This window comes from Chanodichthys erythropterus, chromosome 8 (assembly GCF_024489055.1).
Source record: "Chanodichthys erythropterus isolate Z2021 chromosome 8, ASM2448905v1, whole genome shotgun sequence".
NCBI classification, from domain to species: Eukaryota; Metazoa; Chordata; class Actinopteri; order Cypriniformes; family Xenocyprididae; genus Chanodichthys; species Chanodichthys erythropterus.
The window spans coordinates 21,764,502-21,789,008 of NC_090228.1; the positions used below are offsets into that span (position 1 = coordinate 21,764,502).

At 34.8% G+C, this 24,507-nt stretch overlaps 2 protein-coding genes across 6 annotated transcripts in view; both read left to right on the plus strand.

Moving 5' to 3' along the window:
• The first annotated feature begins 328 nt into the window (after positions 1-328).
• acot18 (acyl-CoA thioesterase 18) lies at positions 329-12,151 on the plus strand. Of its 4 annotated transcripts, none has more exons than XM_067392312.1 (12): positions 329-464; positions 1,019-1,112; positions 3,316-3,518; positions 4,923-5,022; positions 5,425-5,615; positions 8,458-8,621; positions 8,803-8,922; positions 9,011-9,093; positions 9,385-9,478; positions 9,598-9,678; positions 11,222-11,363; positions 11,476-12,151. In XM_067392312.1, exons 2-12 carry the CDS (start codon positions 1,096-1,098, stop codon positions 11,604-11,606), a joined length of 1,326 nt encoding a protein of 441 aa, XP_067248413.1. In that variant the 5' UTR covers positions 329-464; positions 1,019-1,095; the 3' UTR covers positions 11,607-12,151. The 4 variants fall into 4 exon arrangements, with proteins under 4 accessions (XP_067248413.1, XP_067248414.1, XP_067248415.1 ...); XM_067392313.1 differs by lacking the exon at positions 329-464 and adding an exon at positions 698-823; XM_067392314.1 differs by lacking the exon at positions 329-464 and adding an exon at positions 733-784.
• Positions 12,152-12,856: 705 nt separating this feature from the next.
• The window catches only part of lamb1b (laminin, beta 1b), a 44,904-nt gene continuing 33,253 nt past the window's right edge, over positions 12,857-24,507 (plus strand). For both annotated transcript variants that reach the window (XM_067392316.1, XM_067392317.1), the window contains exons 1-10: positions 12,857-12,956; positions 14,095-14,267; positions 16,589-16,721; positions 21,184-21,257; positions 21,521-21,709; positions 21,831-21,894; positions 22,411-22,610; positions 22,691-22,811; positions 23,066-23,254; positions 24,219-24,395. In XM_067392316.1, coding sequence (XP_067248417.1) covers positions 12,923-12,956; positions 14,095-14,267; positions 16,589-16,721; positions 21,184-21,257; positions 21,521-21,709; positions 21,831-21,894; positions 22,411-22,610; positions 22,691-22,811; positions 23,066-23,254; positions 24,219-24,395 — 1,354 coding nt within the window. In that variant the 5' untranslated portion in view covers positions 12,857-12,922. The remainder of the gene's footprint in view (positions 12,957-14,094; positions 14,268-16,588; positions 16,722-21,183; positions 21,258-21,520; positions 21,710-21,830; positions 21,895-22,410; positions 22,611-22,690; positions 22,812-23,065; positions 23,255-24,218; positions 24,396-24,507) is intronic.

Sequence of the window (24,507 nt, forward strand, 5' to 3'; positions counted from 1 at the left end):
ACTGAGGTGTTTGGCCAGGTGGCACATGTAATTGGCCAATTAGCTCATGTAGTGTCATTTTGAATGGCAGTGTTTTGAAATGGCAAACATGTGACTTTATGTCAGATTGTTGTGTCTTATGCAGAGAACTGTATTTAGTGAATTTAAAAAGTGCTATTTTGAAATGCAAAATGTGTGTAAAACAGAAAAGGTGTTTAGACTTTTGGAGACTTGAGAAGAAGTTTTGCTCTCTGTGTGTCAGTTTAAATAATTGTGCTGTGCATGTCATTTTAGTGTGTTAGCAATTGGAAAAAACTGTAATGCGGAAGTTCTAAAGAACGCTCCGTGCAAACAGCGTAGTTGAGTTGGTATTCTCTCAATCTGGCATCCCTGAGTTACGTGATGCTTTGCGTCAACAGTGGACGGAAACCGAGAACAACTGGACTGGTACTGGAATACACTTGGAGTGGAATGGCATTCTTGTGGTATGAAATTGGTCGTTTCATGTTGTCATTTAATAATGTGCAGATTACTATTCCAATTAAATAGACGCGTTTTCTTTATTGCCACACTAATGTGGCAGTGGAGCTTTTGTTGCAGTTATGGGGACGTGTCTCCCCCCCTTCAACATGCTAAATTTCGATTTTAGTAAATAATAAATAGAAAATGTATGCCCTCTAAAAGAGTTATAAACGACCTTTGCTGGTGTAAGCACGAACATCTGTGTCAAAGGTAACATTTCGTCATCAACATTAGCCCACGAGCAGCACTCAGCCAGGGATTCAGACGACAGTTTGACAACTAAGTTAGATCATTTCTTGTTATTAACACTAATTTTCTTGCGGTAAGATTGAAATAATTTGGATTAAAACACTTCCTTCCGAGTACGGTCTTAGCACAACTTCAACTCATGTCGCATGCCAAATATTGTGATTGTTTTCATTCAGTTTTCTATTGTGGTAACATGTTGTGAAGTTTTCGGAAAGTGAGGACCATAACTGCGATTTCATGTTGTTCTGTTTGTTTCTGCTTATTTCAGACATAATTTCTGTCCTGAAGCTGTTCGGATCAGTTTAACACCTGAAACCCATCACAGAAGAAACGCCTGACTAAATCATGTTAGCACCAGTTAGGTACGGACTTCTTTTCTTCAGGCAAAAACAAACTAATGCAAAATCATAAATTAACGTCCTTTTTCCCAATTTTTTCTTTTTTAAATTTCAAGGACAGTTTTGGCTAAAAACAGGTAACATTAAAGGATTAGTTCACTTTCAAATTAAAATTTCCTGATAATTTACTCACCCCCATGTCATCCAAGATGTTCATGTCCTTCTTTCTTCAGTTGAAAAGAAATTCAGGTTTTTGAGGAAAAAAATTCCAGGATTTTTCTCCATATAGTGGACTTCAATGGACCCAAAATGGTTGAAGGTCAAAATTACAGTTTCCGTGCAGCTTCAAAGCGTTCTACGTAATCCCAGACAAGAAATAAAGGTCTTATCTACAGAAACCATCACAAATTTTTTTTAAAAATTAAAATTTTATACATTTTAACCATAAATGCTCTCCTATTCTTCTCTATTTGAATTCCAACAGTGTAGACGCTACTAAGAGTATTACTGCTCTCCACAGGTCAAAGTTTGAACTAAATTGTCATATTCAATTTGCTAGTGCAAGTATATAACAATTAGTTCAAACTTTGACCTGTGGAGGGCAGTAATACACTTAGCAGTGTCTACACTGCTGGAATTCTAATAGAGAAGAAGAAGAGAGCTAGTTCAAGATGAGCATTTATGGTTAAAACGTATATAATTTTGAATTTTTTTTTAGAAAATGAGATGATGGTTTCTCTAGACAAGACCCTTATTTCTCGTCTGGGATCGTGTAGAATGCTTTGAAACTGTAATTTTGACCTTCAACCGTTTGGAGGCCATTGAAGTCCACTATAAGGAAAATAATCCTGGAATGTTTTCATCAAAAACCTTCATTTCTTTTCGATCGAAGGAGGAAGGACATGGACATCTTGGATGACATGGGGGTGACTAAATTATCAGGAAATTTTAATTTGAAAGTGAACTAATCCTTTAACCATGGTTTATGTACAGTCAATGGCATTGCTGTGGGAATACCATGGTGTGGTTGATTTCACTTCAGAGTTCATTTCAAGTGCTTATTGCACCACTGTCATTTCTTATCCTTTTACTTCTTTTTTTGTCTTGGGTGTGTGTGGAATTAAGTGAAACATTTTATTTTTTCATTTCATTACAGTTAATGGTGACTGAATATGTTAAGCTTCAAAAAGGATGGAAAAGCACCACAAAGCTATCATAAAAGTAGTCCGTCCACATGACTTGCCTTATATTACAAGTCTTTAGAAGCCATATTGTGTGAAGAACAGTAGGAAATTGTTGAAACAAAGTTAATCGCTAAAAATCTTATCCACAGTAGCTCTACATGGCACACTATTGATATCTACGCTCAATTTGTAAACGTTTGTGAGTCTTTTCAATGAATCAGTTGCCCCAGAGAGTTGATTTGAACTGGCTGATCAACTCACTTCAATATTTGTGCATTTAGATAATTGTGTGTTTACATATAGTGTGAAGTTACTTTATAAATCTGTTTAATTTTAAATTGCAGTATAATCTATAAATTGGCTACTGCATATTCAGTATGTATCCCTCTCTTACTTATACGACCTCTGGATTGTGGGGGAAACCGGACCAACCAGAAAATCAAGCAGACACGGAGAGAACATGCAAACTCTACTTTACATATATCAGCCATTCAAAAAACCATTTCCACTGACATATTGGTTTAAATTTGTGGTTGACGTGTATACACTTGCATACCTTGGCTACTACATATTTGAATTACTACCCTCCAGAAAACGGTTCAAGACATTAAAATCGATAACAGAATGATAGACTTCTATGCCAGAGCTTTAGCTTCCATTACACCTTTTTCACAGAAGTGAGAAGAAATTGTGAGCTCTCTTTTAAATATTCACACACTTAGTAAAGATTTGCGACTCACACACAATGTACTAATGATTAATGACTAAACAACATTGAGCACTAAAGTCACTTAAGGACATGCAGCTGTTCAAATGTGCTACTATGGTTTTTGTACTGCTTTCACTTATTTTAATGATATTTACTAAATGGTTGAGTATTGCATATAATTAAGAAAAAACTAAATAAGAGCAATTACATTACATTTCATTATACCTGTGTATAATGACAATAACGATTATTCTATTCTACACGACAATGCAATTTAACAGAGAAAAATAACATTGTTCAGACACTTTTCAATCTCTCATTTAATTCTGTATAGGACTGTAAGCACTGAGAAAGGGACATGTCCTATGCTGACTATCCAGCCCAGTCGAGCGCTGGTGGATGAGAAGTGTCAGATTATCATAATGAATTTACTGCCAAATCAAGAGGTGACTCTACACTCTCTACATCAGTCAGAAGACAAGGACTTCTGGGAGGCGTTTGGCCACTATATCAGTGATGAACATGGAATAGTAACAGGTATGTAGTGCAGTCTAATGCATGACCCTTTCAAAAGTTACCACAGTAAACCGAGTCCTTACCAACGTACACCACCATTCAAAAGTTTGGGGTGAGTAAGATATTTTTATTTTATGTTTTTGAAAGAAGTCATTTTTAAAAGAAGGGTACTAAGACTTCATTTATATGATCAAAAATACAGTAAAACAGTAATATAATGAAATTACTACAATTTAAAATAACTTCTGTTTTAATCTATTTTAAAATGTAATTTTCTGTGATTGAATACTAATGGTAATGGTTGCTGAAAATGTATCAGTGTCACATGATCCTTCAGAAATCATTCTAATATGCTCATTTGGTACTCAAGAAACATTTCTTATCAGCTGAATATGATTCTGCTGCTTAATATTTTTGTGGAAACCGCAATACATTTTTTTCCCCCAGGATTCTTTGATGAATTGAAACTTTAAAAAAAAAAAAAAAAAAAAAAAACAGCTTTTACTTTGAATATATTTTTTTGTTACAATTTAAAAGTCTTTACTATCACTTTTGAGCAGTTTAATTCATCCTTGCCAAAAAAGTAAAAAAACTATTCATTTCTTTACAATATATAGACTTAAAGAGAACACTCATTAAATAGCAGGAGGTTGAGGTTGTGGAATCATATACGCGTATCTGGATGTGTGATTGATAAGTTGAATGTTAACATCTGTTCTGTCTACGGAGACTGTCCAAGTTTAAAGTTGATAGGTCCTCGATGACTTTGGTTTACAAATCTTATTGAGTCAGTTTTAACATTCGCTATATTATGCCGGTATGACCTTCTTAGTGTAAAGGAAAAAACTGCTCTTGTGAAAATAGTTAATACCCGTAGTAAGATTTTGAGTTCAGCAGAACTCTTTTAGTAGTAACAGGTATAAACATTCATTCGTTCCCACTGCTATTTCTCTGTTAAATTTGGGCAAGAGGGGAGTAGGGGGGAAGTAGGTAGTTGTTTGGGCCTGTTGTTGTCTTGTGTAGTTTTTTTATGTTGTTTTTAATGTATTATTAGTTGTGTTTTTTGTATGCTGGTCTTGCTGCAAAACCAATTGCACTTCAGGGACAAGAAAGAAAGAAAGAAAGAAACTATGTTTTCCATAGTGAATTATTGTAAGGGAGGTAATGAATGGAAATCCCCAGCCTGATCAACTGATCAACTACCTAATCTACCTTGGATGATGATAAATAACCTTTTTCAACCAACTAGAGACCATATGAAGCTAGTTTTAGCTGGATTTTCCAGCTGGGCACAAAAATATACTGTCACAGAATTCACAAGTTTTGCATTTTGCAGTGTTAATAATGATCTAGAAAATAATAACATAACACATTGTTGCTGTATGCATGAATGACATGATGTGTATATATTCTGTTGAAATGTAGTGGCAAAAGATGCAAGTTTGGGAGGCACCTATGAAGGCATAGAGCAGATGGGGTTGCTGTGGAGCATGAGGCCCATACCAGGAAGTCGATCTGGACTCAGGTAACTTCGATTAGACTGTTCTCTCTGCAGCCAATAGCATGATGATGTACTGGATTAAATCCAATACCAATTCCAATACACTGATGTCAATCAGTTGACATGCTGATTGCCTGCACAGTGCCACAACAAATACTACTAATCCTACCCTACACCCTAGCCTTAACCTGGTTAGGAAAAAAAAAGCATACATCCATTACGTATTTAGTCCAGTACGTCATCGAGATACAGGCTGCAGCGAACACATACTTGACTTAGACTTGCAAAATCGCATGGTGTGTTTTTAATGCTATTTCTCTCACAAATTTTAAATTCCCTTTTTCGCCAACTGAATCCAAAGTATGAGATGTTATTATTGTTAAAAGTCATCCCTTTCTCATGTATTCTCTTACTCTTTCATTCAAGGTTGCGTAAGACAAATGTTCTTACACCGATGGTAATACACATTTCAGTATACAGCGGGCATCTATCTCAAGGTTTCAGCGAGATAACACCCCTTGCAACTGGTGTCACAGAACGCTGGTATGTTGCACCAGGTGTGGAGAGGGTGAACATCAGGGAGAAAGGAGTACGAGGAGCTTTATTTCTTCCTCCAGGTAAATACACAATGATGAGATGCTCATAATACATTAAAGGTGCCCTAGAACTTTTTAAAAAAAGATGTAATCTAAGATGTAAGTCAAAGATGTAAGATGTAAAAAGATGTAAGTCTAAGGTGTCCCCTGAATGTGTCTGAAGTTTCAGCTCAAAATACCCCATAGATTTTTTTTTAATTCATTTTTTTAACTGCCTATTTTGGGGCATCATAATAAAAGAGCCGATTCAGGGCTACTGGCCCTTTAATTCTCGTGCTCCACGCCCATGGAGCTCGCGCTTGCCTTGAACAGTGCATAAACAGTTTACACAGCTATTATAACCCTAAAATGGATCTTTACAAAGTGTTTGTCATACATGCAGCATGCATGCGGTGGATTATGTGAATATTGTATACTGTTATATTGTTTACATTTGATTCTGAATGAATTTGAGGCTGTGCTCCGTGGCTAACGGCTAATGCTACACTGTTGGAGAGATTTATAAAGAATGAAGTTGTGTTTATGCATTATACAGACTGCTAGGGTTTAAAAATGAAAATAGCGACAGCTCTTGTCTCTGAATACAGTAAGAAATGATAGTAACTAACCACATTTAACAGTACATTAGCAACATGCTAACGAAACATTTAGAAAAACAATTTACAAATCACTAAAAATATCATGATATCATGGATCATGTCATTTATTATTGCTCCATCTGCCATTTTTCGCTATTGTTCTTGCTTGCTTACCTAGTCTGTTGATTCACTTGTGCAGATCCAGACGTTACTGGCTGCCCTTGTCTAATGCCTTTCATAATGTAGGGAACATGGGCTGGCATATGCAAATATTGGGGCATACACCCCGACTGTTACGTAACAGTCGGTGTTATGTTGAGATTCGCCTGTTCTTCGGAGGTCTTTTAAACAAATGAGATTTATATAAGGAGGAGGAAACAATGGTGTTCGAGACTCACTGTATGTCATTTCCATGTACTGAACTCTTGTTATTTGACTATGCTAAGATAAATTAAATTTTTCATTCGAGGGCACCTTGAAAAATACAATTTATATATACAGTGATCAGAGCTGGCTAGTAATGGATTACATGTAATCTGGATTACGTAATCGGATTCCAAAAATCAAGTACTTGTAATTAGAGTAAACTACTTTTTAAAATACTTGTAATCAGACTACAGTTACTTTATGGATTATATATTATTTACACAAAGGCAGTAAGTTGTTCACAATTCAGTGATTTTCCTAATTTTTTCTTTTTTTGAACATATACATACATACATATTACATACATATTACATTTTTTTTTTTTCATCATCATAAACCTGACGCTTATATACGATCATGATTCTTCGAGTTTTTCCGGTGGTGAGGTGGAGGGGTGTGGAATCATGCACAGAAATCAGCAACAAGAAGAATATTTGTTTTTGTTATGTTGCCGTTTTCTTAATTTTAAGTAAATTAAGAAAACAGCAACATAAGTAGATATGTTATAAAATCATAAGATGTGATTTTGTTTTATTCAGCATTACTATCAGCAAATAACAGGTACATTAGTGTTAGTAATTTGAAGAATTAACTGTCCATACATTGCACTTTAAAAAGAATCTGTTAAGGCTCTTGTTGGTGAATAGAATATATTTTTTGGAACATATTTTTTTTGTTCTATCTGTCAAAATAGTACAAGATTGTCCTACAAAATATGTGACATCAAATAAGGATTAGCACAAAAGCAATCTAAATGTAATCCAAAAGTAGTCAGATTACATTACCAAAAATGTGTAATCTAAGAGATATTACTGATTACAAATTTTGCCATGTCATTTGTAATCAGTAACTACAATTCATAAGTAATCTACCCAGCTCTGACAGTGATTAAAATGCACCGCTTCTATGATACCAAGGTTTATTCACTTCTGAATTAACATTTATTTAGTTTTATTTTTTTTTTTTTTTTTTTTTTTTTTTTTTTACAAAGTCACAAAAATGTCTTCATTAAAATAATAAAGTTCTTGAAAATAAAACAAAGTTGGAAAAAGATGAAACCGCTTCACTTAATTAGTATTTGAAAAGTTTTGTCTGCCAAATCAAAGTCATGTGGCACAGCCAACAAAATCATTTGGTAAATCAAACATACAAACATAGAAAAAAAAAGCAAAAAATGGCATCATAGTCAGGTTTATGTTCTTTTACGTGGACTCATATTTAATTTCGGTTCTGTTTCCTTTAGTTCCTGTTTCCCCACCCGGTTTAGTTTCGTTTTAGTTTACTTTAATTGGTTTCTTATGTTCACTTGTATCTTGTTTAGTTCCCTTGGTTTGCCCTATGTATTTATAGCCCTTTGATTTCAGATGTGTTTATCAATTGCAGTGTATGCATTTAGTTTGGTTAGCATTCTTACCGTTTCTCCAGCGATCTCACGTGTATTTCTGTTTTATTAATAAAGACAATCCAGCGTATTCCTCTTCATTAGTGGCTTGCAACCACACATTACTATCGTAGAGAGGACCCCTGCAGACCGTCATGAAGGTCAATATTTTAAAATTATGATGAGGCAAGGATAATTCAGGTTGTAAATGTCATGTGAATAATATATTGATATGCATGATATTCATAAATACTATTTTACCTTGAAAAATATTTTAACAAATTTAAGATTAATTAACAACCAATGTATAGAACTAAGTCCCTGCTTTTTTTTTTTTGCTTTTTTTTTTTTCAATAATCCGTTTCATAGGATGCACATCACAATATGGAAGAAAAGATGTTTGGCTACTTTCATTAAATCACACATTTAAATTAAATTGCTTGTAAATAACTTGCTTTGTGTTTTGTTTTTTTTTTAGGCCCAGGGCCATACCCAGCAGTGCTGGACCTATGGGGAGGAGGTGGCGGTTTGGTCGAGTATCGTTCTGCCCTGCTCGCATCTCATGGCTTTGCATCCATGGCACTTGAGTACCTCGCTCCAGAAGAGCTGAGAACAGCTGATGTTGATGTGTCGTACTTTGAGGTAATTCAAGACTTTTGAGTTCTGAATTTTGTTAATGTGTTCCCAATTTGATAAGACATCTTTGCTAATCTTCACCAAAGATGTCATCAACCTTTGTCATTTAATTGGTTACCCATGCATTCCATTTGTTTCCAGATATACTCTAGATCTCACTTACTTTGTATATACATTGTTCCTGTAGAAAGCATACCAGATTTTGCAAAACTATCCAAAGGTACAGAAGGATCGTATGGCAATGCTTGGGCTATCTTTTGGAGGTGCCGTCACACTCAGTATGGCAGCCTACTCCAAAGTCATCAAGGTTTGCTTGACCTGCTTACACACATATACAGTTATCTATATTTTAAATGCAGCTTTTTAGTATTTAATATCATTTTACTGTCTTGTAGCCCCAGTGCTGTGTGTGTATCAGCGGAAGTCATGTGGTTCCTATTGATAAATCTCTTTTTGAAGCCTTTGAGGAGATAAAAAAGTGAGTGGATGTTAAACATTGATTCACAACCTGACTGAGCCTCAATAGTAATGTAGCAACAGTAGTAATATATTCTTTATTTCTCTCCATTTTTATTTATAATGTGAATGAACAAAAATTCAGGAACTGGCAAGGCATTTCCTGACCAATGCAGTAGGAAGCTTTTTCTTCCTGTCAGGCTAATTTAACAAGTGCCTGAGGACCATAACAAGACCACTCATATGACATCCTACAATTTTAAAAATAGAATGGGTTCAGATGTTTCAGTTAAAAAAATAATGTTCATTGCAGGAATATGGATAAGGTACGTATGAATGAAGAGAACCAGGTAATACAAAGAGACATCATCTTGCCGATTCCATCAGACCCAGCTCTCAAGGTGGACGTGAGTATGACTTTGTCATAGGTTTGTTCATATAGAGTTCATTTGCATGTTGTTATTATTATTATTTATTTATTTATTTATTTCTAGTAATGTCAGTTCTGTTTTTTACATGCACATAGGTTGGGAGAATAAATTGTCCGCTACTGTTGGTGAATGCTGGTGATGATCAGAACTGGGCTTCTGTTGAATCTGCTGCAGATGTGAGTCATATATATTTTAGTTTGACCAAACTGAACATATTACTAAACATTTATGATTTCAGCAGATACCGTAAAAGGACAGCTAATGTAAGACAATATTAATTATAGACAATAATACTATATTAAAGGAATAGTTACCCAAAATTGAAAATTCTTTTCGTAGTTTTTCTTCATGGTTTGATTACTAAAAACTACAAAATATAACTATTTAAATATATTTACTAAATAATAAACTATATTATTAACTATATTTTACAATTAAAAATCATTTTGTTAATTGAGATATAGTGGAAAAAAATAAAAAACAAAAAAAAAACTTGGCTTGACTACTAACTGAATACAAGTTTAAGTTGAGGTACTGAAATTACTAAAACAAAAAGACATTAATAAAAATGATAAACTGAAATATATAAAAACTGAACACACACAAACAAAAGTGATATTTTGAAGATTGTTGGTCTTGGTTAACATTGACCTCCAGTGAATGAACAAACATAAAAGGCTGAAAAATTTCTGAAAATATCAGAAATGAAGTAAGTCAGTCATACAGGATTGGAAGGACATAAGAATACGATGACAGAATTTTTAGTTTTGGGTGAGCGGTCTCTTTAACATGTGTTGTCAACCTCAACCACCACTATCAGTATCTACACAAAATCTAATGCTAAATATGTGCTACTTTATGCTATGATTTATAGGTCTGTAAAATAAAAAAAACATTAACAGAGAAATAGCATTTACAAACTATTTTGGGAGGAAATAACTCAGGAAGCCACTAAGACACGAACATATTTTTTCACCTTTTCCATACATTTACAATAAACGGGTGATTGAGTTTTCAAACTATAAGGCATAAAGGTAGTCCATATGAATTATAGTCCATATGCTGTTACACTCAATCTAAGGAAGACAAAGATGATGTGAATATAACACAAGGTTTATTAAATAACTCCAAACTAGACAGCCAACATGTGAAACTGTGTATTAAACACAACCAGTACTGGACAAATGAAGAGTGCACAAGGAGGAACTTCCATACACAGTAATGACGACAAAATAATGAACAGCTGTGATGATAATCTGTGTCCATAGAAACTAATGAGAAAAAACAAAGACAAAAACTCATGTGATGAATGAAAAACTAAAAGTTAATGAAAGCAAACTAACTTAACATAACGGTGACATCTGCATTATATTACAAGTCTTAAGCAGTCATATGAATGCTTTGTATGAGGAACGAAACTAAATTTATGATGTTTTGTGAACTGGATCAACTGATTCATTAAAAGAATAATTTGTTCACACTTCTTTCATGAACTCTTGTGAATGTGGCAAAGAATTTAAAGATGGAAATAAAGATTTTCAGTTATACTTAAAATTGGCCTGTTTGAAAGCTTGAAAACACCAGTTGCCATAAAAAGCAACATAACGATTTCATTTTTAGGTGAACTGTCCCTTTAAATAAATGTGGCGTAATGTTCTCAACTATGATTCAAGTGGTCTGATGTGAATTGGGTCTTTGATTTGGATTTTTTATACCTAGATGGAGATGATGATGGAGAAAGCCGGAAATCGGCACTTGTTGACAGTCCTAACATATCCTGATGCTGGTCATCTGATTGAACCTCCATACTCACCTCACTTCCGAGCAACTAACTTCATGCTGCAAGAAATGAGAAAGAAAAGTATGCACCCTCTTTGCATTTTTCATATAAATATAACCTATTTAGAATTTTAAATTGTGTAATTTGTCATTTGTTTGAATATACTTCTGAATGCAAGTTATTGTTGCTGCAGTTGTCATGCTATGGGGTGGACGGACCAAACCGCACGCTTACGCACAAGAGGACGCATGGAATAAGATATTAGCATTTCTGCGGCAGCACCTCTGCTTAAGTTCAAACTATACAGTAAAGGCCAAACTGTAGTTCTGTCATTTACAACACTGATATGAGTGCAGCTTTATTTCAAATGCATTTAATTGCAATGATAATGTTCATAATAATTTCCAACACTGTTGTTTTTAAATTATCTCTATGGGTATCCGTAGTAAATAAAAGTATTACTTTTTATGAAATACATTTGTAGTAGAAATCATACATAATGCATTACTGATGTTTGCAGTAGCGGTGTATATAAATATAGCATTATTACATGGTTTTGATAACACCAACTGAAGGAATTACAAACAGTTTAGGTTTGGCCAAGATTTCTTCATTTTTTTTTTTTTTTTTCATTTTGTACCCACAATCCACCTCTTTCTAAGCATGTGTTTTTAAAGAATGATTTCTATTTTTCTATTCTATAATATAATCATTACATAATTATGATGGTCAGTATTTTAAACAAAAGAATTGATGCAAAAGCCTTAAGATTTTAAAATACTTGAGTGATTCTGTAACTACTTTTTGCCATGTCCAATTTCATGTTTTTACATTTACAGATCAGTTGTGGACGAATAAATATGCTGTATTAAAATCCTTTTCTTTTAAAAAGTATGAAAGAGTGTTGTTTTTGAAGTAGTTGTATTTTTCACTATAAATTTATAACATTTGGCTCGGGACTGGTGGGACTTGAAAATCTAAAATGGTAATGAAAAATGTGGGGGGAAAAGGTTAGTACAAATATCAGAACAAAAAATGATATTTGTTTGACCTTTTTAAATTAAAATAATTTCAAAAACGTATAAGTCATTTTTAATTTTTGTTTTTAAAGATTTGTACTTGTTTTATGTTTTACTTTAGAAAGCTAGTTTTACTAACATTACCTGTAGTGACGTCGCCAAGAGGGGATTGTGATTTTTTTTTTTGTAACCTATAAGGAGACTAATAATAATTTATGATGTTTCACCTTATTCATACGCCAAAATTGATCAGAAAGTGTGTGGAAAGCATAGCCTAAAGTTAAATTTTTAAAAACACGTTCTCTGTTTAATCACGCGGTTTTTTTAAAAAAAAACAAGAACGCGTCCTGTGAGTTGGTTGGAACCGCGCCTATGATACCCAAAAAATGCTGTTCGCGCTCGCGCCTTAAGATTCACTTTTATTTAGACATACTGCCCCTAAATGCTATATTGGTAGGCAGCTCACACGGATTTGAGACACCGCCACATTGGTTTGGCGTAACACAGGGTACACTAGAAGCATAAATCAGCGTCAGTTAATCTCAGGGGCGGGAGCTTCGCTTCTCCCACGCTCCACAGTTATTCAGCTCTGGAAAACATTGCTAGAGAACAAGAGCAACAATGTGGACTTTTCAGACTACAGCTCTAACGATATGTAAGTTTTGTTTATCGTTATTCTCCTAAAAAAATAAAACTGCCATCGTTTTTCATTTGTTACAGCTCATGTTTGTCTTGGAGTTTATGATGTCCCAGATTTATTATTGCTTTTAACATTACCAGATGTTTTTGGGGTTTGGGTTCTGTAAGGTACAAGTACATGGAGTAACTAGAAAGTTGTTTGTGGTGCTTAAAATTCTTGAAAGGATTCAAAACAAATGAGTTCTAACATGAAACTTTATTTTAATTATTATTTCTACTTTAAAATTTGGGAAAGAAAGGTGCAGTATTTGTGAAATGTGGTCCAAAATCAGCATCCAGTATAAACTTATTTAGGTTTGGTGTTGCATAGTGTCAAGTTTGATGTCTTGAATTCTTACAAGAATGTTTAGTTCTAATTTGAAACTTTGTTCTTCTTATTTCTACTTTTAAATATAAAAGTTTATAAAGAATGGTTCCGTATGCAGTATGTTCGAAATTTAATTTAGTCCATAATCAGCATCCATTATAAGTGTCAGGTTTAGTGTTTAAAGGTTTGTGTGCATCCCATCCGATTTCCTGCATACCACATTTAACTCTCCATCAGGTCAATAAGCGTTCCCATGTGATATTCATTTCAGTAATTAGGAACAGACTCTACTGTAACCAGAAGCCAAAATGATTAACCGTGTGCATAGTTTACACGTTTCAGTGATGTAATAGTTTAGAAAGTATGAGTTACATCTTACTGTTGATCTTCATAAGGGAGGTTAGTTGGGGCTTGTTGTCACTAGGGTTGAAGCATAGTGAGATTTTGAATCAAAATCCAAATATGCAAATACTTATTTTCTCTAGCAGTGGATTTGCATGTTTTGCTATCAATCAATCAATCAATCAAATCTATATATCTATGGCTAGACTTTAATGCAAGTGATTATGTAAACTGAGAAAAAAAAATAAATAAATAAAAAATACCCATAGAAATATTCACTGAAGCGATATGTGTGACAACTGGCCTCACTCACCCCTATGAATGAACTTTCATTGTACTTTTATTAACTTCTCTGGTTTTCATTTAAGTTTAATCGCATTTGTAATGCCGCTCATGTTCATAAGTATTTTAGCACAATGTGATAAAATCATTATGATTCCCCTAGCCATTGCTTTGCATACCCTGGCACAATTACCTGATCACAATGACAAGTGTGCAGAGGGGAGCTGTTACCCATCTACAGGCGATTTGCTGATAGGGAGAGCACATCGGCTTTCGGCCTCCTCCACATGTGGAATGAATGGACCAGAGAATTTCTGCATCGTGAGCCATTTGCAGGTAATGCAACAAACCTACATCATGTACTATCAAAGTCAAACATGCAAATATATCACATATCCCATGATGTGTTAAATTGGTTTAGATACAAAATACTGATTAAAAAAAACATCTGAGAAATAATATAGAATAATGAGAAAAGCACAAAGTCAAAATGTCCAAAAGCATTTCAATATTGGAGGGTAATTGATTAATTTTCATATAATTAGTCACAATTCATCAATTATTAAAATAGGCTTATTTTTCTTTATGGACAGTATAATTTAATGTGAAATCATGTGGCATTTAAAGTTTTTGTTAGCAAGTAAAACATCCCAAAATGGTCGTTACTGCAATGCGTTTGGATAAGGAAATCTGATAATGAAATGAATCTGATCATGAAATGAATCACAATAAATCAGTTCTAAAAAATATGTTTTATATTATATTATATAATATAAAATGAGATAAATTTATATATTGTATATATATATATTGTATATATATATATATATATATATATATATATAGATATAGATATAGATATAGATATATAATATATAGATATAGATATAGAGATATATAGAGAGAGAGAGAGAGAGAGAGAGAGAGAGAGAGAGAGAGAGAGAGAGAGAGAGAGTTTTTCAGTTATTATCTCCATGTCTTGTACATGAAATATATCCTAAAAACATCTGTGCGATTTGATCATAATCTTTCTGTATTTTGTTGGGTTGTAGCACAGCATTCGTTTTTTTCTTCCCACACTTGTATTCACTATCTGATTAACAATCGGATCTCTGTGTGAAGAGTATGTAGTGGGAGGATGAAGGACCCGGTCAGATGTTCCAGATCCCCTTAGGCCACTGTTTTGCCCTTTACACACTATCTGTGTGGCCCCCAGAATAAAAGTCTGACTGTAAATGCTAACAAGTGATATGCTTGCAAACTGAACTGTGTGTAGATTGGATCTGGAACACAACAGTCCAACACATCTAGCACACGCAATTTTGGTTTTCAGGATTTGTAATTATGAGATACTATCAAACCTTAAAGGAATAGTTTACAGAAAAATGAAAATTCTACTCAACTTTACGATGTTCTAAATTCTTTGACTTTTTTTTTTTTTTTTCTAGGAATAGACTGAAGTCTTAAGCTAAGAGTAAGGGCGGGGTTGACCTTGTTGCTATGGAGAATACACACAGTGATTGGCTGATGGGGGAGTGATTTAATCATAGAAATATTGTACAAATGAAAAATAAAGGTTTTAAAATACAAATGTTGCCCTATTCAAATAAATATTTAATAAAAAAAGTCAAAATAAAATGTTGCCATTGTTGCCATAAAGTTTTTTAAATAGGCTTAGTGTCACTAATTAAACTAGTATATACAGTTAATTGCAAAACCACTGTCACAGGTAATCAGACAATATTAATTTATTTGTTAAAGATTATTATTTATTTTTTTTGGCGTCTCATTGTAGATTCAAATCTATAAATCAAAATGTATTGCATTTATAAAGAAAAAGGTCACCACCCAAGGCTCAATCGCTATTGCCTCAATGGTGTACAGTGTCTTTGGGTGGATTAGGACTGTTTGTAATTTGGTTTTAGAGACTTAGTAGTCCTCTTGACTACTCCTAACTTTTCACAGACTTAGGAGCTGGTTTTAGCACTAAAATGCTTTGTGAAATACTCTTAGAGCAAATAGGACTCCTAAAATTAGGATTGACATGCCCATTATTTTTAAGAGTTTCTCCTAAATCGGCAAGTTAGGAGCTACTTTTAGCCTTAAGATGTTTTATGAATACGGCCCCAGAGCTTCAATGGGAGGGAATATCATCAGCATCAATATTACAGCAAAATCCAGATACAGTTAAATGACTTTATAAGGCTATATATTATACAGCTAATTAAATAGCAAATATAGTCCTATATTTAGACTATATTTGCTATTTGCTATTTAATTAGCTGTATAATATATAGCCTTATAAAGTCATTTAACTGTATTTAGAATGGTGGGTTTTGTCCATTTTGGAGCTCTGCAGAACCAGTGCCTATTCACTTTCATTGTATGAAAAGAAACTTTCAGAATTTCTTGGTTGTTTATGTTATTTTGCTTGACCAAGTAAGTTAGATTTAGCTTGTGTGAGTGTTTCTGTGTATATAAGAGTTTATGCTGGTGAGTCATGTGCATTAGAGGGTGATAATAACAGGTGCACATCCAGAACATCTGGATTCCTGCGGTCCGCATGAATGTGTTTTTCATTCCGCTAACCCCCAAAAGACTCTATATGTCTCACATGCTCCACTAACATCTGCATCTCGATCTCTGTCCATTTTCAGGAAAACAAGTGTTTTAAATGTGATTCCCGAAGGCCATACAATGAGTTCATTAGCCCCAACAGCCACGGCATTGAGAATGTGGTGACAACCTTCACTCCCAACCGCCTGAAAACCTGGTGGCAGTCTGAGAATGGTGAGTTCTCACACAACAATAAGAACAAGCACAATCTCATCAATATTTCAGTTGTTTCTCCTAGACAGATTTCTTCTCAGTAATCCCATATGTCTCCTCTTTTAGACTTTCAGAAGTGATTTCAACAATGTTTCAAACTAGGCTCAGATTTACGAAGGTAGTTCAATAGTTAGATCTCATGTGGACTCATATTTTTCAAATTCTTCCAAGGCCAAAATAACTGAGCTTTGATATTCACATTGGTATGGCTCTATATTCTGACTGAATGCCAGCAGTTGTCTCATTCTTGTGTATTTTTATCAGGAATTTTAGGAGGAAACACCTGAGACAAAGTTGATACTTTAAGGGATATACCCCAAAATGAATAATATATTCTGTATCTACATATCTATATAGATATTCTGAGAAAAGTTTTTTGAACATATAGTCAGTCACCAAAATTTTCCTTTCCAAAATTTTACCATGATGTTATCAAAATTCTTTGTGTTCCAAAGAAAGAAAGAAATGCATAAAGATTTGGAATGACATGAGGGTGAGTAAATGATCATTCATTTTTGAATGAACCATCCCTTCACATGAAATATAAATGAGACTTCCAAGTCTCCTTAGCTATCAGTAGATCAGTAACATTTTCAACGGTCACTCAAATATTTTAAAGATTAATAATATACACATTTATATGTCACAATTCTCATATCATTAGTCCTGGAAGAACATACTGTTTCTCATGTCTGAAATTTGGATAGACAAATAGAGAAAGGGATGGAGAAAAAAAAAAAGGGGGGGGGGGCAGCTCAGAAGAAGAGCAGACAGGAAATATTGGGAATGAGAAAGTGAGAGCTGGGCGTGGGAAACAGCTGGCCTGCTTTCTCCCTAGTGACTGGTTTCAACAACAGTCACAATACCAGACTGAATCCACGGGTGTGGCACGGCATCACTAATTCAGGGAATTTATGACTTAGGATGCTTTATTTGGCACAGTGCTGTACTTTTGTCATGCCCTTGTTCCCTGTAAATATAGAAAATGTTCACATTTTCTTTTTTACAGTTTCAAGAATGTTCATTGTGATTTTAAACATAAAAGAACTGAGAATTCAGTTTTTGGTCAACAGTGGCAGTAGTTTACTTATGGACCGCTTATAATGTTAGTCAAGCTTTCTTGCATTTGCAATTATTTAGTTTTTCCATGACTTTTTTACCAATATCTGACTAATATAATTAAAGGTGCCCTAGAATCAAAAATGTAATTTACCTTGGCATGGTTGAATAACAAGAGTTCAGTTCATGGAAATGACATACAGTGAGTCTCAAACACCATTGTTTCCTCCTTCTTATATAAATCTCATTTGTTTAAAAGACCTCCGAAGAACAGGCAAATCTCAACGTAACACCGACTGTTACGTAACAGTCGGGATCATTAATATGTATGACCCCAATATTTGCATATGCCAGCTCATGTTCAAGGCATTAGACAAGCCAGTATTAACGTCTGGATCTGTGCACAGCAGAATCATCAGACTAGGTAAGCAAGAAAGAATAGCTAAGAATGGCAGATAGAGCGATAATAACTGATATGATCCATGATTACATGATATTTTTAGTGATATTTGTAAATTGTCTTTAGCAACATGCTAACGAAACATTTATAATGTACTGTTAAATGTGGTTAAAGTTACCATCGTTTATTACTGTATTCACGGAGACGAGAGCCGTCGCTATTTTCATTTTAAAACACTTGCAATCTGTATATTGCATAAACAACTTAATTCTTTATAAATCCCTCCAACAGTGTGTAATGTTAGCTTTAGCCACGAAGCACAGCCTCAAACTCATTCAGAATCAAATGTAAACATCCAAATAAATACTATACTCCCATGATCCGATGCATGCATGCATGCAGCATGCATGACGAACATCTTGTAAAGATCTATTTGAGGGTTATACTAGCTGTGTGAACTTGCCCCCTGCCCCCAGTGCTCTGAGTGTGCGATTTAAAGGGGCCGCAGCCTGAATCGGTGCATAGTTAATGATGCCCCAAAATAGGCACTTAAAAAAAAAAAAAAAAAAAAAAAAAAAAAATCTATGGGGTATTTTGAGCTGAAACTTCACAGACACATTCAGGGGACACCTTAGACTTAAATTACATCTTGTAAAAACTGGTTCTAGGACACCTGTAACTTTAAGAATATAATATGCAGATTACCCCTTTGTATGGCGCTCTAAAGGGACATGGTAATGGGAACATTTCCAGATCTTCCCAACTTTTGCATTTTCTTTTGCGTTCCCCAGAGACACTATGTTCGCTCGCAAAATAATTGCTACCAAAATTCTTTCGTTCCCTGAGAAACTTTCCTTTCGCTTAAATTAAATGAGGTGAGAGGAAAAAATATATTGTTTTTTGTGAGTGAAAGCAAAGTTTCTCAGGGGAACGCAGTACATTTTGCCAGAGAATTCAAAAGATTTTATAGCAAATGTAACAGCACTGTATAAAGCAATAAGCCCCAAGAAGCCGTGGTTTACAGTCAGGGTCGTCCTAAGCAATTCGCCGCAGGGCCTGGTGTAGTCGCACCAGTTGCACCGCCTTAAGGTACAGTGAATTTAGAACAGCTAGTGTCCGTGAGGTTATTACGTGAGAAATGAATGTTGCGTCTGTTAAGTTTACTTAATATTACAGTATGAATTTGATTCGGATGTACTACATCCGCCATGTTGTAATTGTCATGTGACCTACAGCCTCATTTGGGTTGCCAGTTTCTAATGGATGCACACTTTAGAATCTCGGCAGAAGTAAGGTCAAGAAATAATAGGTCCGGTTCGGTTTCGCCTGCTGTTTTATAAATACTACAAATTCTGACATACTACTAATTTCAGGTTACGTTTTGCACCTACTATATACTAGGGAAACAAACCTATCTGTGTGCAGGAATGGTCTTTTTGAACTCAAGGAAGTTTTGACTTCTGAAACTTACAGTATGTTTACTTACATGACTGTGAACTCTTTTGTTTCAAAAGATCAAGGAGATTTCATTTGTTCTTGTAACATCCCACCTTCTTTGAAATTTTGAGTGGGGAAACCATTCATGCCAGATTCCTTGGAGTGAACAAATATTTAAAATGTTCACCCAAAAAATGAAATTTCTGTCATTAATTACTTACCCTCATGTAGTTTCACACCCGTAAGACCTTTGTTCATCTTTGGAACACAAAGATATTTTTGATGAAATCCAAGAGGTTTTTTTTTTATCTCTCATACAAAGCAATGTAATCAAAAAAAAAAGTAGTAAAGACAAAATAGTCAATGTGACTGCAGTGGTTCAACCTTAAATGTTATGAACCGACGATAATACTTTTTGTGCGCAAAAACAAAACAAAAATAACGACTTTAACAATATCTTCTCTCCCCTGTGAGAATGTGTTTTGAGAAGATATTGTATTATCAAAAGTATTCAAAATTATTATCATCGCTTCATAACATTAAAGGTTTAGTTCACACAAAAATTAAAATTGTCTGTAATTCATCATCTTCGGAACACAAATTATTTTTTTGATAAAATCCGATGGCTCAGTGAGGCCTGCATTGAGAGCAATTTAACTTAGACTTTCAAACGCCCAGAAAGGTACTAAAAATATATTTAAAACAGTTCATGTGACTACAATGGTTCAACCTTAATGTTATGAAGCAACGAGAATACTTTTTGTGTGCCAAAACAACAAAATAATGACTTTGTTCAACAATATCTAGCACTCGTCACTGAACTAAACAAGTCTTCATGAACTTTGAAGCTTTACGAATCTTTTGTTTCCAATCAGTGGTTAGGAGCACTGCCAAAGTCACGTGAACCATTGAAATTTCGAAACCCTTATGACGCAACAAAGCCTCGTTTACTGAAATCATGTGACTTTGGCAGTTTGAGATCGTTTGATACAAGCTCCGAACCACTTATTCGAAACAAAAGATTCGTAAAGCTTTGGATCTTATCAGATTTGATCAAAAATATCTTTATTTGTGTTCCGAAGATGAACGAAGGTCTTACGGGTGTTGAAACGACATGAGGGCGAGTATTTAATGACAATTTTCATTTTTGGGTGAACTAACCCTTTAAGGTTGCACCACTGTAGTCATATTGACTTTTAACTATGTTTTTACTACTTTTCTGGACCTTGAATGATGGTAATTACGTTGCTTTCTATGAAAAAACTCTCAGATTTCATCCAGAATATCTTAATTTGTGTACCGAAGCTGAACAAAGGTCTTACGGGTTTGGAGCAACATAGAGGAGAGTAATTAATGACATTTTTGGGGTGAACCAACCCTTTAACATATTTTTATACAGTTTTAGAAGAGCATAGTAATAAGTACTTTTGTTGGACTCTATAGCCTCATGGTCACCACTCCAGCATATAGCACAGTTGCACCTCATTCATTTCTTTCCTCACTCATTTATTCATTCCCCTCCATCAGGAGTTGAAAATGTAACTATTCAGCTGGATTTGGAGGCCGAATTCCACTTCACTCACCTCATCATGATGTTTAAGGTGAGACACTCTTTCACACACATAAACACATGGAGCTAGAACACAGTCTTGTGGAATGTAGAACATATGTGTAGATATGTTTGAAGTGCTTTTCTTCAAATCCAGAGCTGCATTTCTCAAAAGAATCATAAGGAGATTGTAGAAGCCTTTGGCAACAGTGATGTCTACGATCTACTTTAGATGTCTTCTTTTGGGGAAATTTAGCTTTTTTTTTTTTTTTTTTTTTTTTTCATTAAATTTAAACTTTTTGCCGTTTTCCACAGACTTTTCGGCCCGCAGCCATGCTGATTGACCGTTCTGCAGATTTTGGCCAGAGCTGGCAGGTGTACCGTTACTATGCTTTCAACTGCACTGAATCCTTTCCGCACATCCCTCTCGGGCCAATCAAAAAAGTTGATGACGTCATTTGTGACAGCCGCTATTCTGGCATTGAGCCATCAACTGAGGGCGAGGTGTGGGATATACATGCATATATACAAATATACATAAAAGTGCTTATACATACTATCTAAACAGTGTCTAGATACTTGTAAATAAATTCCTTAGTCACTGTTCTTGTGTACTTGTGAACAGGTCATTTTTAGGGTACTTGATCCTGCATTTAAGATTCCTGACCCTTACAACCCACATACTCAGAGTAAGTAATTAGCACATCACCACAGCAACTCTCTTGACCAATAGAATGCTTTGTGGTGCTTTTTATGCCTGACAGGTTCACTGAAATTCAACCAATTATTTTTTTTCTCACAAATTTGCCCAGTTTTTCATGGTGCTTTGCTTTCTGGAAATAACCAGTACACTATGAATTTTGCTGTAACAGTTGAAATATTGAGCTTGTGAAGGCTAATGTAAGTGTAAACGTAATGAAATACTGGGACAAAATTATTTTTGTGATTGGGGGTTGGGTGCCTTGCTCAAGGGCACCTAAATCATTTCCTGCCAGTATTGAGAATTGAACCCACAACCTTCAGGTTACCATTCTGACTCTCCAACCATTAAGCAACTACAATACATCTACTATTAAACATACAACTAAACCTACAATAATAACCACTTTTGTAAAAAAAAAAAAAAAAAAGTTGTGAAGTGATTTAGAAAAAAAGTGTGTACATTGACTACTGAAATTTCATTGTGTGTCTGTTTGTGCACACAGACCTACTGAAGATCACAAATCTGCGTGTACGTATGGAAAAGTTGCACACTCTAGGTGACAATCTGTCTGATGACCGAGAGGAGGTGAAAGAAAAATACTATTACGCTCTCTATGACATGGTCGTCCGTGGCAACTGTTTCTGCTATGGCCACGCCTCCATGTGTGCACCAGTCGGCACAGAGGCAGGGGTTGAGGGCATGGTAAGTTAAAACAACAACAACAATCACAAACCAATCACAAACCAATCACTCGTGCTGCTCACCTGTGTATATTTGCACAGGTTCACGGTCATTGTGTGTGTAATCACCACACTACTGGACTCAACTGTGAGGAATGTCAGAACTTTTACCAAGATCTGCCCTGGAGACCAGCAGTGGGCCGAGAGACAAACGCATGCAAGAGTATGACAGTCAGCCTGAAATTAATCACAAAAAATAAATGTTATATTATATTATATTATATTATATTATATTATATTATATTATATTATATTATATTATATTATATTATATTATATTATATTATATTATATTATATTATATTATATTATATTATATTATATTATATTATATTATATATTATATACCTTAGTCAGATGCCATATTGAATATTATTCACTAATCTGGTGTTTTTCCTTTTTCTGTCATTCTCTCAGGATGTGAGTGTAATCATCACTCAAGTTCCTGTCACTTTGACATGGCGGTGTATCTGTCATCGGGAAACCGGAGTGGAGGAGTATGTGATGACTGTCAGCACAACACACAGGGCCAGTGGTGTGAGAACTGCAAACCCTTCTACTACAAGCACTCTCACAGAGACATCAGAGACCCCAGGATCTGTGAGCGTAAGTGTGTTTAAATGTTAGGTCACCCAAAAATTCATTTAAAAAAAACAACAAAAAAAAAAAAAAACATTAATTACTCACCCTCATGTCGTTCCAAACCCGTAAGACTTTTGTACATCTTTGGAACACAGATGAAGATATTTTTAATGAAATCTGAACGATGTCTGTCCCTCCATAGACAGCTACGCAACTACCACTTTGACGCTTCAAAAAGTTCATAAAGAAATCGTAAAACTAATCCATATGAGTAGTCATATTTTCTGAAGAGACTCGATTGCTTTATATGATGAACAGATTGAATTTACCCTTTTTATATCACATATAAACATTCATCAATGCACACATCAGTTGTGGTAAATGGAAGCTCAAGCATGTTTGCTTGACATGTGAGAACCAATGAGGTTCATTCTCATGCTTTCCACAGCACGTTTCAGTTTCTGGAAGCTGTTTGTTCTTGCATGTCAAGCAGCTTCAGTCCAGCTTCTGTTTATGTTTGCTGATCAATGCATATGTATGAATAAAAGCCCAAATTCAATGTTTATCATATAAAGTGATAGTGTCTCTTCAGAAAATTGACTAAACTGCTCAATTCATATGGATTGGTTTTACCCTCTCTTTATATACTTTCTGAAGTGTTGCGGTCTATGGAGGGACATAAATCACTCCGATTTAATTTAAAAATATCTTCATTTGTGTTCTGAAGATGAATGAAAGTCTTACGGGTTTGGAATGACATGAAGGTGAGTAATTAATGACAGAATTTTCACTTTTGGGTGAACTAACCGTTTAACGCTCTCAAAATGGATACATTTTGTTCTTATGCAGAAAGAAGCTGTAAAGTGTTATTATATGCCTTACTTGAAAGGGATGTTATGTGATGAATGTAGTTTAATAACTTAATTCAATTAAAATTCAGTTAATTATTAATTAAATTAAATTAAATAGTGTATGTATTTGTGTTTAGCCTGTGACTGTGACCCACGTGGTTCTCTGAACGGAGGCTTATGCGACAGCGCTACGGATGTTTTAAGAGATATGATTGCTGGCCAATGTCGCTGCAAAGCTAATGTGGAGGGACAACGTTGTGACCACTGTAAAAAGGGACACTATGGCCTCAGCGACGACCCATTAGGCTGTCGGGGTGAGTAAATACACACAAATACGCAAACAAACAGCTTGTTTCATGTTCTTTCAAGGCTTTGACCTCTGAAAGACTTCCTGTTTTCTGTAGTCAGTGTGTATGATCATATTTG

Excerpts from the sequence above, each read along its gene's own strand:
- acot18 (XM_067392312.1), top strand. Across the intron at positions 3,519-4,922 it reads TGAACATGGAATAGTAACAG|TGGCAAAAGATGCAAGTTTG; the intron begins GTATGTAGTGCA and ends GTTGAAATGTAG. Across the intron at positions 8,622-8,802 it reads TTGATGTGTCGTACTTTGAG|AAAGCATACCAGATTTTGCA; the intron begins GTAATTCAAGAC and ends TTGTTCCTGTAG.